General features: G+C 37.0%; 1 protein-coding gene across 16 annotated transcripts in view; it reads right to left on the bottom strand.

Moving 5' to 3' along the window:
- DOCK7 (dedicator of cytokinesis 7) overlaps positions 1-12,971 on the bottom strand; it is a 214,594-nt gene that overhangs the window by 65,197 nt on the left and 136,426 nt on the right. For 7 of the 16 annotated variants that reach the window (XR_013448151.1, XM_078073036.1, XM_078073023.1 and 4 more), the window contains 6 exons: positions 6,934-7,026; positions 5,656-5,745; positions 5,300-5,335; positions 4,617-4,712; positions 2,215-2,355; positions 2,008-2,121 (listed from right to left, as the gene is read on the bottom strand). Coding sequence is in view for 14 of the 16 variants with exons in the window: in XM_078073036.1 (XP_077929162.1) it covers positions 2,008-2,121; positions 2,215-2,355; positions 4,617-4,712; positions 5,300-5,335; positions 5,656-5,745; positions 6,934-7,026 (570 nt within the window). In the remaining 2 variants the exon portion in view is untranslated. Of the gene's footprint in view, positions 1-2,007; positions 2,122-2,214; positions 2,356-4,616; positions 4,713-5,299; positions 5,336-5,655; positions 5,746-6,933; positions 7,027-12,971 lie in introns of those variants that run through there. The other 9 variants (XM_078073031.1, XM_078073032.1, XM_078073033.1 and 6 more) reach the window with 4 other exon arrangements.

Below are 12,971 nucleotides of genomic sequence, written 5' to 3'. Positions count from 1 at the left end.
ATCTATTTAAGATTTACAAATCCACTGACTAGACTAAAAGTCATATTCTTTGTATTTCCAATATAGGATTAATACTTCCACTTCTCAAAGATGCACTTTATGAAGGAAAAGTATACCACCAAAATAACTTCATAAAAGAACTGATCCATTCTTTGGATAATCAGCAGCTGTGTTAATCTGTATTTATAATTACCTCTTTGTCTATTCACCCAGCTACATGATAAGCTACTTTGAAGAGACATATATACACTGACTTAATAGCTTTGGCGTCCCTAGGGTCTAGCTCAGTGTTTGGCAAACACAGGAAGTCAATGCTTGAAGAATAACAACAAGATTTGAGGAGCAACAGAACACAAAATTTTGGGGTAAAGTAAAAATAATACATACTGCTGCAAATATCTGCAAGTGGGTCAGTGCCCATGTGTAGTTTTAACTTCTCTATTAAAAGGAACATACAGGGGCACCTGGGTGAATCAGCTGGTTGAGCGTCCAACTCTTGCTTTCCGCTCAGGTCATGATCTCAGGGTTGTGGGGTCAAACGCCACATCGGGCTCGTACTCAGCGCAGAGTCGGCTTGGGAGTCTCTCTTTCCCCCCCTCTCCGTATGTCCCTTCCCCCACTCATATGCACACTCTCTAAAGTAAATCAATCAATTAATCAATCAATCAATGGAACATACAATAAAGGCAGCTGATAGATCTCCAAAATTCTAAATATTAGACTACCAAACAGCATTCTAAACCAGTAATTCTCAGAAATGAGCCTGTGGACCAGCAATTCTCAGAAATGCTGCACAAGCACTGTGCCCCACACGCCCACCCCCCACCCCCACGATTCAAACTCCTCAATAATGCTGAGTAGGACCCCAAGAGCTGCGTATTTTTAAACTTCCTTTAAAAGGTAATTCTAGGATGATTATACAGCTCATTACCCAAATGGCCTATCAGGACCAATAACTAATGTTTTCCAAAAGACACATTTCATTAATCGGTTGATAAAAATTTTAAGCTAAAGTCAGCTGTTTGTAGAAAAGTTCCAGGACGCTTTAGTTTAGTAAAAGCAACATAATGGAAAAAATTAATAAATTTAAAAAATAATAAAAGCAACATAATGATTGACACTGGGGATTTGGGTAAGCATCTGTCCATGATCCTAAACTCTACAATGTCTAGGTCTACATTAGGAGGACTATACAGCTAAATGCAGCTGCTTTAAAAATCACCCAATAAATATACAAAAAAGTTCATTTGGCTGCTCATTCAGTGTAACTGGTACTCTTGCATGGCACTGTGGGGGTTGCTTTACATTTATTTTTTTCCAAATTGTTTTAAAAGTTTATTTTTTTTAGTAATCTCTACACCCAATGGGGGGCTCAAACTCACGAACCTGAAATCAAGGGTCACATGCTCTTCCAACTGAGCCACCCAGGTACCCCCAGGGCTGCTTAACATTTAGACTAGTGACTTGATGATCTGCTTCAGAATGGGAACGAAGAGTTTGACTGGGCCAGTAAAATAAAGGAAAAGTCAGCTGTACAGATATCAGCTTGCCATAGGACTGTGTCCTCATAAAACAAATGAAATTTACTTTTGCCTTACTAATAAAAATACTCTGCTTTTATTTATTTTTTTAAAGATTTATTTATTTAAGAGAGAATGAGAGGGAGAGAGAGCAGGGGGAGGGCCGGGGGAAAGGGAGACAAGCAGACTCCCAGCTCAGCAGGGAGTCTGACACGGGGCTCGATCCCAGGACCCTGAGATCATGACCTGAGCCGAAATCAAGAGTCAGATGCTTAACCGACTAAGCCACCCAGGTGCCCCAGAGATTCTCTCTCTCAGAGCCTCTCCCTCTGCCCCTCCTGAAAATAAATCCTTTTTAAAAAGAAAAATGCTGCTTTTTAAAAACATCAGTATATGAGTGTGTTCTTGAAGATCTCTTAGCTACAACTCTAAAAACAGCAAACACAATGTTTAAATTATTTGTTAATTATTACTAATTATGCATTACCTGTTTATAGCAGGTCTTAATAAGGCTAAAGACAAATCCTCTATCCATAACAGACAACAGATCATTGAGAAAGAATGCAAGGCTTGTGTTGAGTCTCTCAACCATTTCTGTGTCCTGGAAAGCAGAATAAAAAGCAAAAACATATAAAAGTATGATAGTATAATGTGCACTTGATAGAGATTTAATTTTTTAAAAAGTTATCATTACCTTCTGAAATCGTGAAACTATATCACTAGCAATTGTGCTGACAAGAGCAGCAATGTCATCCATGAAACGTTCTGGAAAACGACTTTTCCTTGGTGCATCAAGCTTATCATTAAAATATAAATGATGCACCATGCTCTTTACCTGAAAAAGTAAATAAGCCATTAGTTTAATTTCTTATGAATGCAATTAACAGTTAATCACATTAGGGCTATTTTTTCACTACACTATGTGATTTAACAGATGGCTGAAATACTTCTAGCTCCTCAAATACTTTGAGAATCTCCCTGCAATATTTTATATGTTCCCAAGAAATATCAAACACAGTACAACTCAATCACTGCATCACCTTCATAAAATTATTCTGGCTACCAATATGAAAAGAATTATGAATGTGAACAGAAAAATATTTCACCCTTTAAAATGGTTTTAAATGAAATCTTTCCAAGACTCAACATTCTGACATTCTATATACCCCAAACTGTAAGCTCTGAGACAGTAGACACATTAACTTCACTGCGGTCTCTTCAGCATCTATAATATAGTGACATATGGTGAATGTACATTAAACACTGATGACTCAATATGAATTATAAGATATTAGGCAAAAATTAACAAAGTGATTTACGTGTACAAAATGCTTCTGTGGGCACCTGGGTGGCTCAGCCGGCTGAGTGTCTAACTCTTGGTTTTGGCTCATGTCTAACTCTGTGCTCAGTGCAGAGTCTGCTGGAGAGTCTCTTTCCCTGCCCCTCCCCCAACGTGCTCGTGTGCGCACTCGCGCTCTCTTTCTCTCTCTCAAATAAATCTTTTAAAAGATGCTTCTGGATATTGATAATTACAACAATGTGTAATAGTAATACAGAATTCAGGGAAATCGAACCCAAGTTTCAACAATTAGTAAACAGCAGAGCTAAGTTTTAAACTGCAGCTTTTTAACTATTCTAAAGAAATTTGAATATACATGTAAGACTATCCAAAAATAAATCAAAATTACAATTTGATCTTATATTAAAAGCACAAGAATGACAAACTTGGTGTTTATTCTCTAGAAGGAAAAAATGAGTTGCCTATCACTTACATAGGGTCCCTGACTTATTTTCTTCGGTAGATTAGTAAGTCTCTAGAAAAGCTGTCTTCTTATCCCCAATATGGGTAACATTCAATGCTGAGAATGACCGTATAACATACTCTGGAAGCTCTTTTTGTTTCTTTTCTTCCTGCCTTCCTTTTTGTTGTTGTTGTGTTGTTTTCCTTTATTTTTTTACACATTTCTCTTTTGGAAGAAAAAGTTTCAATGACTTCAGCTTTCTAGAGGTTGAAGAGGAAAGTCCCTAAGTGCCAAAGTGCCTGACTTTGAATCACAGTTCTGCTATCTAAAAGCTGTACCAGGGCGCCTGGGTGACTCAGTCGGTTAAACGTCTGCCTTCAGCTCAGGTCATGATCCCAGCGTCCTGGGATCGAGCCCCCATCAGGCTCCCTGCTGCTTCTCCCTCTCCCACTCCCCGTCTGTTCTCTCCTGCTCTCTCTCTGTCAAATAAATAAATTAAATCTTAAAAAAAAATAAGTAAATAGGGGCGCCTGGGTGGCTCAGTCGTTAAGCGTCTGCCTTCGGCTCAGGTCATGATCCCAGGGTCCTGGGATCGAGCCCCGCATCGGGCTCCCTGCTCGGCGGGAAGCCTGCTTCTCCCTCTCCCACTCCCCCTGCTTGTGTTCCCTCTCTCGCTGTCTCTCTCTCTGTCAAATAAATAAATAAGATCTTTAAAAAAAAAAAACAAAAACAAAAAAAATAAGTAAATAAAAGCTGTACCAACTTAAGCAAGTTACTTAATCTCTCTGTGCCTTGATAACCCCCGGCCCACAGGGACAGTGCTACACACTGTACACACGGCAAATCTTTATTGCTCTCGTGTATATATGTGTTTATGTGTATATAAATATTAAGATATTAATTCACTTGTTTTTAATATCATTTATTAAATTGAGCAAAAAGTGTTGTTTTTTAATTGGCTGTAAGTGGCATTTCCTTAAGAGCTTTCGAACCATGAAAGCAGTGAGGATCTATAAAGCCCTTTTTTATCTATGTTCGGGATGAAATCTACAATACATTACACACTAGCCACATCCAGGCTAAGAAATAAGGTACCACGTTTCCTTTAAAAATACAGCTGGTTCTGCAACCACCTCTAAAAAAAAATAGTTAACGGGAGCTTTCACATTCCACCTAAATTGTGCCGAGTGTCCACAGTGTTTATTCAGAGATGTAACAAATGTAATTTTGTCTTGGAGGCACATGTAAAATCCTAAGAGGGACAACAGAAGAGGATTCTTAGGATAAAATAATGAGCTAACACAAAGTTGTTAACTATGGAAAACAGTATTAAAAACATGTTTAGCTTGCTCACCATTAATTCAAAGAAGAACCAGGCTTGTTGCAAAGCCGACTCCCGAACGCCGCCACTGCAGACAACCCACTGCAAAGCCAGCTCCTCATGAAAAAGCTATCCAGAAGCAAAGCCAAAGTTATTATCAAAGTCATACGTGCTGAGAACACAAACCAGATAATAATGCGATTACAAATGAAGATATAATGAGAATAAGCAAAATAAGGCATGTGAACCATTCAATGATGCAGTGAGGACACCCATTAACGAAACGGCTGTTTATACATGTAAGACAGTGGCATGTTGAACAGCTGAAAAAATTACATGTTATCTTGCAGTAAAATGTAATTTTAAAAGGACAGGTGGGAAATAGCCTCCTAAATTGTACCTGCAAACAGAAACTAGACCAAAAACTCACAGTTACAAATACGATCTTGTTTGTGCCTTAAATACATATTCCAACATATGCAAATACATTCAAGAACTTTGCTGGTACAATTTAGGAAATACCTTTAAAAATTTAAACTTTGATATAAGCCATTAATTTTCAAGTTTTCAGGTATCTGAAGTCTTTTTTATAAACATAGCAGAAATTTCCTGCCTTATAATGGATATGCATACAAAGCATTTGCAAAGTAGTGTGTATCGATATGAAAAAGGACTAACAAAACTGTGCATAAGGGAAGCAAATCAACATATCTTACTAAGAGTGATAATTTTTCTAACTCATCTTCCTTTCCCTGGAGATTTAAAACACAAAACAGAAGCAGTTACAGAAATAGAATTCAGAGTTGATACATATTTTGGTACTAAAATTTGATGATCAAATTTGATTTCAAACAGTCAATCCCAAAGATATAAACATTGCACTAATATAAAAGAGCATACCCTGGAGTGGTATGCCCAAAAAGGCATCAGACAAGCAGTGCTTGCTCAAATGTATTTTTAAACAAATAATTTAAATGCAATTATTGCAACATACTGGCTACATAAAGAAATCTTCCATCTATTTAACTGTTGGAACTTTCCCCCTATATGGATTTTCTTCATATGAATCTACCTTTTTAGTTGGTAAGCGTCCCGTTAATGTTTGTAAGAAACTTGACGTCTCTGTGTGCGAAGACATACGATTACAACTTCGATCCATAGCCTAAGGAGTGGAGGTGAATGAATGACGAGATAACATTAAAGTCCGCTGTGGAGGCCTCTGCAGCTCAAGGATTACATACAATTTTTTAAATAGTTCTACTTTGGTTTCAACAACTGTTTTATTATTGCTCGTCTCATTTTCACCATTTTAAGCTGCTTTAATGACAGTACATTAGAAGTATCAAAATGGCTTCTATATATTTTTAGTAAAAAGATGAATATTTTAATGACTATATAAATTCAGAGTGCTGCAAAGAATGAAACTTTTATCCATGTGATCTATACACATGCACACGTCTAGTAAGAAAATGTAAAAAGTAAAAACATACTTCTCACTGGTTTCAGACCAAAAAAAGCAATCAAGAATTTTATACTCAATAAAGAAAATTAAAAGGTTAGAATGGTTTCTTTCACTTTTCACTACTATCAAAAACTACTATTCGGATCTGCCATATACTTCAAATATAAAACACTTATGATATTAAACACAGAATTAAATTCTTCAAGAACAGGAGCATTTCACTCCAAAGCCAATACACAGATGAGAAGTATATTTTGAGGTATCATGCAATATTAGCTATGAAGCAACTAGACTTAAATAAGCAATACCTGGTTCAACTAAGTTACACACAAATTTCATACTTTGCAACACAATACAAATTAAAATGGATTTTTGCCTCTGGTATTAAGTCTTACAGCATGGGATCATATACTGTTCACACTTAATTTCAGCTTAGTCCCAGTATTTCTAGTCAGTAATTATGGGGAAAAAAAAAAAAAAGACAAGATAGTAAATGCTAAATGAAAAGGATACAATAGCTACACTTTAAACCAAAAGCAAATGGAAACTGTTAGGTTTTTTTCCACACAAAATTTTTTAAAATTCCTACTAAAGATGTGCTCCCCCTACAGTAGAAACTGTTATCAAAGCCATCACTTGCATAAACAGCAGGCACTGAAATACTGACGGGGGGGGGGGGGGGGGGGGACAGGAAGTAGGAAAGGAGAGCATTACTGGTGCAATTGGTGGTATTCATGCATAGTAGTTGGAAAATGTGCTAAGTAAACAAAAATACACACTTTTTAATGATTAAAAAGCAAGCCACTGAAATCATAGTATGTACTAAAAAGTAATGTTCTAAAGGGAAACATCAGCAGCCAATAAAGAAACCTCTAATATAAACACCACCTGTGTTGATTCTGCACTTGGACTGGGGTTGGATCCCCATGGGGCAGCTTTTGGACCACCAGTGTTAACCCAGGAATTGGAGCGATCTAAACCCTAAGCATATAATAGAAAGCAGTTGGAAAGGAAAGAAATATTACATGTGGCATGCCATAAATTATTCTTAAAGAAATCCAGACTTTCCAATGCAAACATGTTTTTAATTAGTACTGTTAAAGCAACCAAATTTTTAGGCATCTAGAAGTATTAGTTCACCAAAATTACCTTACTACATAACATAATTTGTTTTTAAATCACAAAGAATATTAAGTATAGCATTTAAAGATAATTTCTCTTTATGTAAAGGGATCACCGTGAAGTACCAACTAAAGTTCCCACAGCACCATACCCCCCAAACCCTCTTTAAAGATGGCACGAGTTAGCAACATAATTTCCTCTGACTTTAACAAGGATTTAAAAGAGAAAAAAAAAGAATCGAAGTACATCATTTCATTCTTGTCTAAAAGCCTTTACTTTCACTTTGTCACCAACTGAAACTTCTGTGTATTGATATTCCATAATTCTATTTGACCTTGTTTCCTCTTTTGCTTTCTTCTAAGGGAACAACAAGAGAAATTAAGAAAATAAAAAGAATTAAGAAAAAAAAGGGGGGGGTGACTAATATTTGCTCCTGCCTAAAAATGAGGGTGGATTTGGGGTTGTGCTCAGTTTCATTGTGCTTGTTGTAATTAAACATAATAGGCTACTATTTTATATAAATATTATTTTAAAAAGCATTATGATGGGGCTGGTCTGTAGGAATTACATCTTCATCATCACTATCGCTGAATTTAATATGCTACTAATATGTTTGACCAGAAGTGAATTACATCTGTTACTCTCTGAAAGAAGTTATTATCCCAGGTGGAGGGAACTGGGGCTTTAATTTCTTAAACTTGACTGATCATTAGAGTCACTTGGGAAGTTTTATAACATTCAGATTCTGGGCCCCATCCCCAGAAATCCTGATTCAGCAACCTGGGCTGTGGCCTGGGAATCTGCTATTAGAACTGGAGTCAGTTATAAGGGATTTTTAGAGGACTGTTGGAATAAGAATAATGAAGACATTGGGGAGGGTATGTGCTATGGTGAGCGCTGTGAATTGTGTAAGACTGATGAATCACAGACCTGCACCTCTGAAACAAATAATACATTATATGTTTAAAAAAAAAAAAAAAGAAGATAGTAGGAAGGGAAAAAAATGAAGGGGGGGAAATCGGAGGGGGAGACAAACCATGAGAGACTATGGACTCTAAGAAACAAACTGAGGGTTCTAGAGGGGAGGGGGGTGGGGGGATGGGTTAGCCTGGTGATGGGTATTAAAGAGGGCACATTCTGCATGGAGCACTGGGTGCTATACGCAAACAATAAATCATGGAACACTACATCAAAAACTTATGAGGTAATGTATGGTGATTAACATAATAAATTAAAATTTAAAAAAATAATAATAAAATAAAATCGTATTTAAAAAAAAGAAGAATGAAGACAACCCAAGACAAGGTGACAAACTATGGACCCAACCCCAGAAAGCACCAAAGGACAGGTAAAGGAAAAACAAGAGTAGTAATAACAATAATCAACTGTGTAGACATGTGTTTCACCTGGAAAGGTCAACAACAATAAATATGCAGGGCCTTAACTCTAAACAAATAAGAATCTCTGGGAGTGAAGCCAATGTATCAATACTACAGGAGGGAATGAGGATTAGGGAGAAGGAGGCAAGACAAACTAACTCTCAAAAGTTTAGGTTTTAGGGAGACTAAAACCTCCCCTCCTTCTTTTTCCCGATTTTTCCAAAAATACAGAGTGGTTGAATGATACAGTAAGCCTCCATTTCCACTCATTTTTTATACTGAATGTGTAAGATGAGTGTTGAAGTTCAAATCCAGGTTCTACTGCTTATTAACTGTAAAACCTAAGGTAAATTATCTAATTTCATTTTCAGCTTCTTAGTATAAAATAGGAATAATGATAGTCTCCCTCATATTGCAAAGATCAAATTTAAAAATGGAAGTAAATTACTAAATACAATGATTCAAATATAGTAAACACTCAAGAGTTCTGGGGCGCCTGGATGGCTCAGTTGGTCGGGCGTCTGCCTTCGGCTTGGGTCATGATCCCAGAGTCCTGGAATCAAGTCCCACATCGGGCTCCCTGCTCAGTGGGAAGCCTGCTTCTCTCTCTCCCTCTGCCCCTCTCCCGACTTGTGCTTGCTTGCTTGTTTGCTTGTGCACGTTCTCTCTGGCAAATAGATAAAATCTTTCAAAAAAAAAAAAAATAGTTCAAATAGTTCAAAAACTTCCTACTCGTGTTTTTTTAAATGCTTCCTAGCAAAGTAAATGAGAGAATATTCAAATACTAGTAAAATTATGTAATCAGATTTGTTTAAAATACTTACCTTCTCAGAACCCCATATTATTTCAAATAAAAGCAAATCTGCAAACAATGTTTTTCAGATGTTAAAAGTCTCCCAACTTATGTCTCCAGCGTATGAAGTTCTTTCTGCCATTTGCAATTTTTACAACCACTACTCATGTTACAAAAATAATACATAAGCATCTGATTTTTAGAACATTACAACTGTGCTCTTCTCTCTACCATAAATTTCCACAATACCAATAATCTTCCTGTACTCTTAAACACACTTTTCACCTCCTTAATTTCCTTTGAAATTAAGCACATGTTAATCAGTAATGTGAGAATAAACAACAAATCTAATTGTGTCATTGTATATTATATCCACAATATTCAGACTAAGCAGTTATAATTATATCAAATCAAAGCTAACTAGTTAAAGAAAACCTATGGCCAATTATTTTGTAAAGCAAATAATTGCCATAATTTAAGTGTTACAAAGCTAAGAATTATATCTTAACTTCCTTAAGCAAATTCATCACTGATATTTACTAATGTCATAACTACATTTACTGATCTCCAACTAACAGAACAGATTAACCAAATGTGTGCACATGTGCATGAAAGGGCTTTTGTTTTTGTCACATCTTTGTAACATTATTTTGTCCCTTAAATATAGATAGGCTCCTTCCATGGGCAAGGCTCATATTCTATTTGACCTGACATCAACTTGCTGTTAGAATTCAAAGATTTCGGCTTTGTATCCACAAGTCCTCAGCACAGTGCCTAGCACACAGTAAGCTCTCAGTGTTACATTTAAAAATAGGAAATGATATATTACAAAGAAACTACATATCCGTGTAAAACTGCACTGGCATTTGATTAAAAGCAATAAAATTCAAACTTCTCATAATCATATATTTACATAATTGAATGTTAAAAGAATACTGCTAGGGCAAACAGATCAGTTTTGGGAAAAATAATTATGAAGAAAGTCTCACAAATCTGAATTTACAGCCATCAGAGTAATAAAATCCTATTGATGTAAGTATTCCTGAATTTTAGGAGTTCTACATTTTATGTTAAAGAATAAAATATGAAGCCAAAACTTACACAAAGCCAAATCTCTTAAGATCATTAAATATATAATTAATCCTGGCAGCAAGAAGGCAAACAAAAACATAACTTCTAAAGGAGTAGTTTATTCTTGCAATACTTACTAACATTCACTCATTGAATATCCACCGAGCACCTTCAATATGCTGGCCATTATGGGTGCTTAGGATATATCACTCAACAACTATGCCTGACCTCATGGAGCTCATACTGTGATAAAGGTAAGGTAAACACTGAAAAATAATTAACTAATTTATATGCTACATTAAAAGGCATATAAAAAGCCTTTTTTAAGTAAATGTTAAGTAAATTGTTAGGAGACAAACAGAATGAGGGGATCAGAAGTCCCCAAGATACAGGTTATACATTTAAATAAGGTGGTCAGAGTAGAAAGGAGGTGAAGGAGTTAGTAATAGGATTGTCTTGCTCAGAGGAATGATATAATCTAAAGTTTTTTTGGTTTTTTTTTTTTAAGGTAATCTCTATCTCCAATGTGGGGCTTGAACTCACAAACCAAGTTCAAGAGTTGCATGCTCTACTGACTAAGCCAGCCAGGTGCCCCTGGAATGACATAATCTAACTTAAGTTTTGTTTTTTGTGACTTAAGCTTTTGAAGCAGCATTCTGCTTGCTATGTTGTGATGAGAGCATAGGTTGGGGGGCACCTGGGTGGCTCAGTCGGTTGAGCATCTGCCTTGGGCTCAGCTCATGATCCCCGCATCAGGCTCCCTGCTCAGCGGGAAGCCTGCTTCTCCCTCTCACACTCCCCCAGCTTGTGTTCCCTCTCTCGCTATCTCTCTCTGTCGGATAAACAAATAAAATCTAAAAAAAAAAAAAAAAAGAAGAGAGCATAGGTTGGAAGCAGCGAAACCATCTTCCAGTTTATTACATGAACTGAGGAAGACAGGATGGTAGTTCAGACCAAATGGTAGTATCAGAGGTAGTCAGCAGTGGTTCGATCTTTAACATATATCTAAATCTGAACAAAAGGATTTAGGAAAGGCCACAGGATCGAGTTTACAATTTCAGAGGGAGATTTGTTTCGGAAATATAATTTTGGGAGTCATTAGCATACAGTGGTATTTAAAATCATGGGAGTTGATAACATCAAGCAAGTGAGTATAGAGAGAAAAGAGAGAAGATGAGAGAAATAAGGACAGAAGCCTGGGGCACTTCCAGATTAAGAGATCAGGAAAAGAAGAATTCCAAAGAGATTGAAAAGGTATAACCAGAACAGTAAAAGGAAAAACAAGAGAGTGCAGGGCCCTGGAAGGCAAGTAAATAGAATAAACCAAGGAGGAAAGAATTTAACTATGTCCAAATCTGCTGTAAGGTCAAGTAAGCTGAGTGTTGAGAATTAACCACTGGATTTAGCAACATGGAGAGTGTTGGTGACATTAACAAAGGCAGGTTGGATGGAAGATGGGAGCGGTATCTGATTAAAGTAGGGTAAGGAGAATGGGAGTAAAAGAATTGGAGATAGCTAGTATAGGAAACTCTTTTAAGGAATTCTACTACAAAAGGTAACAGAGAAATAGTGAGGAAGCTAGCAGCTGAAATACTAGAGAGGAGATTTGGGGATAAATAATATCATGCTTTATGTGGATGGGATGTTTTAGTAGATAAGGGCAACTGATGAAGCAGTAGAGAGATGAAATAATTGCCAGAGTGAGGATCCTGAGTAGGTGAGAGGAGACAGGAGCTTGTCTACAAATGGATGTATGAAAATGGATAGTTCATTTGTAGCAGACTATTATTTTAAGTAGTGGGCAGTCATAGATGGTAGTAGGTAGGTAGATATGGTGGTAAAAGTCTATAAAACTATTCTTTTGAGGGCTTCCACTTTCTCAGTGAAGTAGGAGATAAAGTGAGAAGGACAACTGGTGGGCAGGTAAGGGAAGAAGGCATGAAATCTTTCTGGGAAAATAGGAAAGTAAATGGAATGCAGAAATATAGTATAATTAATTGCCTGCCAGCACTGAGGGCTCTCTTGAGGTTCATGGCTTTTCATTTCAAATGAAACCAGTCATTACAGTATTTCTCAAGTCATGTTCATCAGCACAGGCGCTGACACGGCACAGACAGACGACTGGGTTCAACTATGGCTTGAGATTGGGCTACGCAAGTAAAATGAAATGAGAGAAAGATAAGGCAATTGAGGTTTGATTATAATAGGGTTAACTATAATGACTGGTCATAGAGGGGCACCTGGTGGCTCAGTGGGTTAAGCCTCCCAACTCTTGGTTTCTCCAGGATCCTGGGATCAAGCCCTGCATCAGGCTCTGCGCTCAGCGGGGAGTCTGCTTCTCTGCCTCTCTCTCTCTCTCTCTCCCCCCACCCCCTGCTCTGCCCCTCCCCTCACTCATGTGTTCTCTCTCTAAAATAAATAAATAAATCTTTTTAAAAAAATGATTGGTCATGCAATTTAAGCTAGCTAAATTGGAATAACATTAAAGAATTGAGACACAGTAAAAGGTCATCAGATCAAGTGATGGGAGGTTGCAGAGCAGTGTTAGGAGTTGGGGTACT

This window comes from Halichoerus grypus, chromosome 5 (genome assembly GCF_964656455.1).
Source record: "Halichoerus grypus chromosome 5, mHalGry1.hap1.1, whole genome shotgun sequence".
Lineage (NCBI taxonomy): Eukaryota > Metazoa > Chordata > Mammalia > Carnivora > Phocidae > Halichoerus > Halichoerus grypus.
This window is presented reverse-complemented; position numbering and strand designations above follow the sequence as displayed.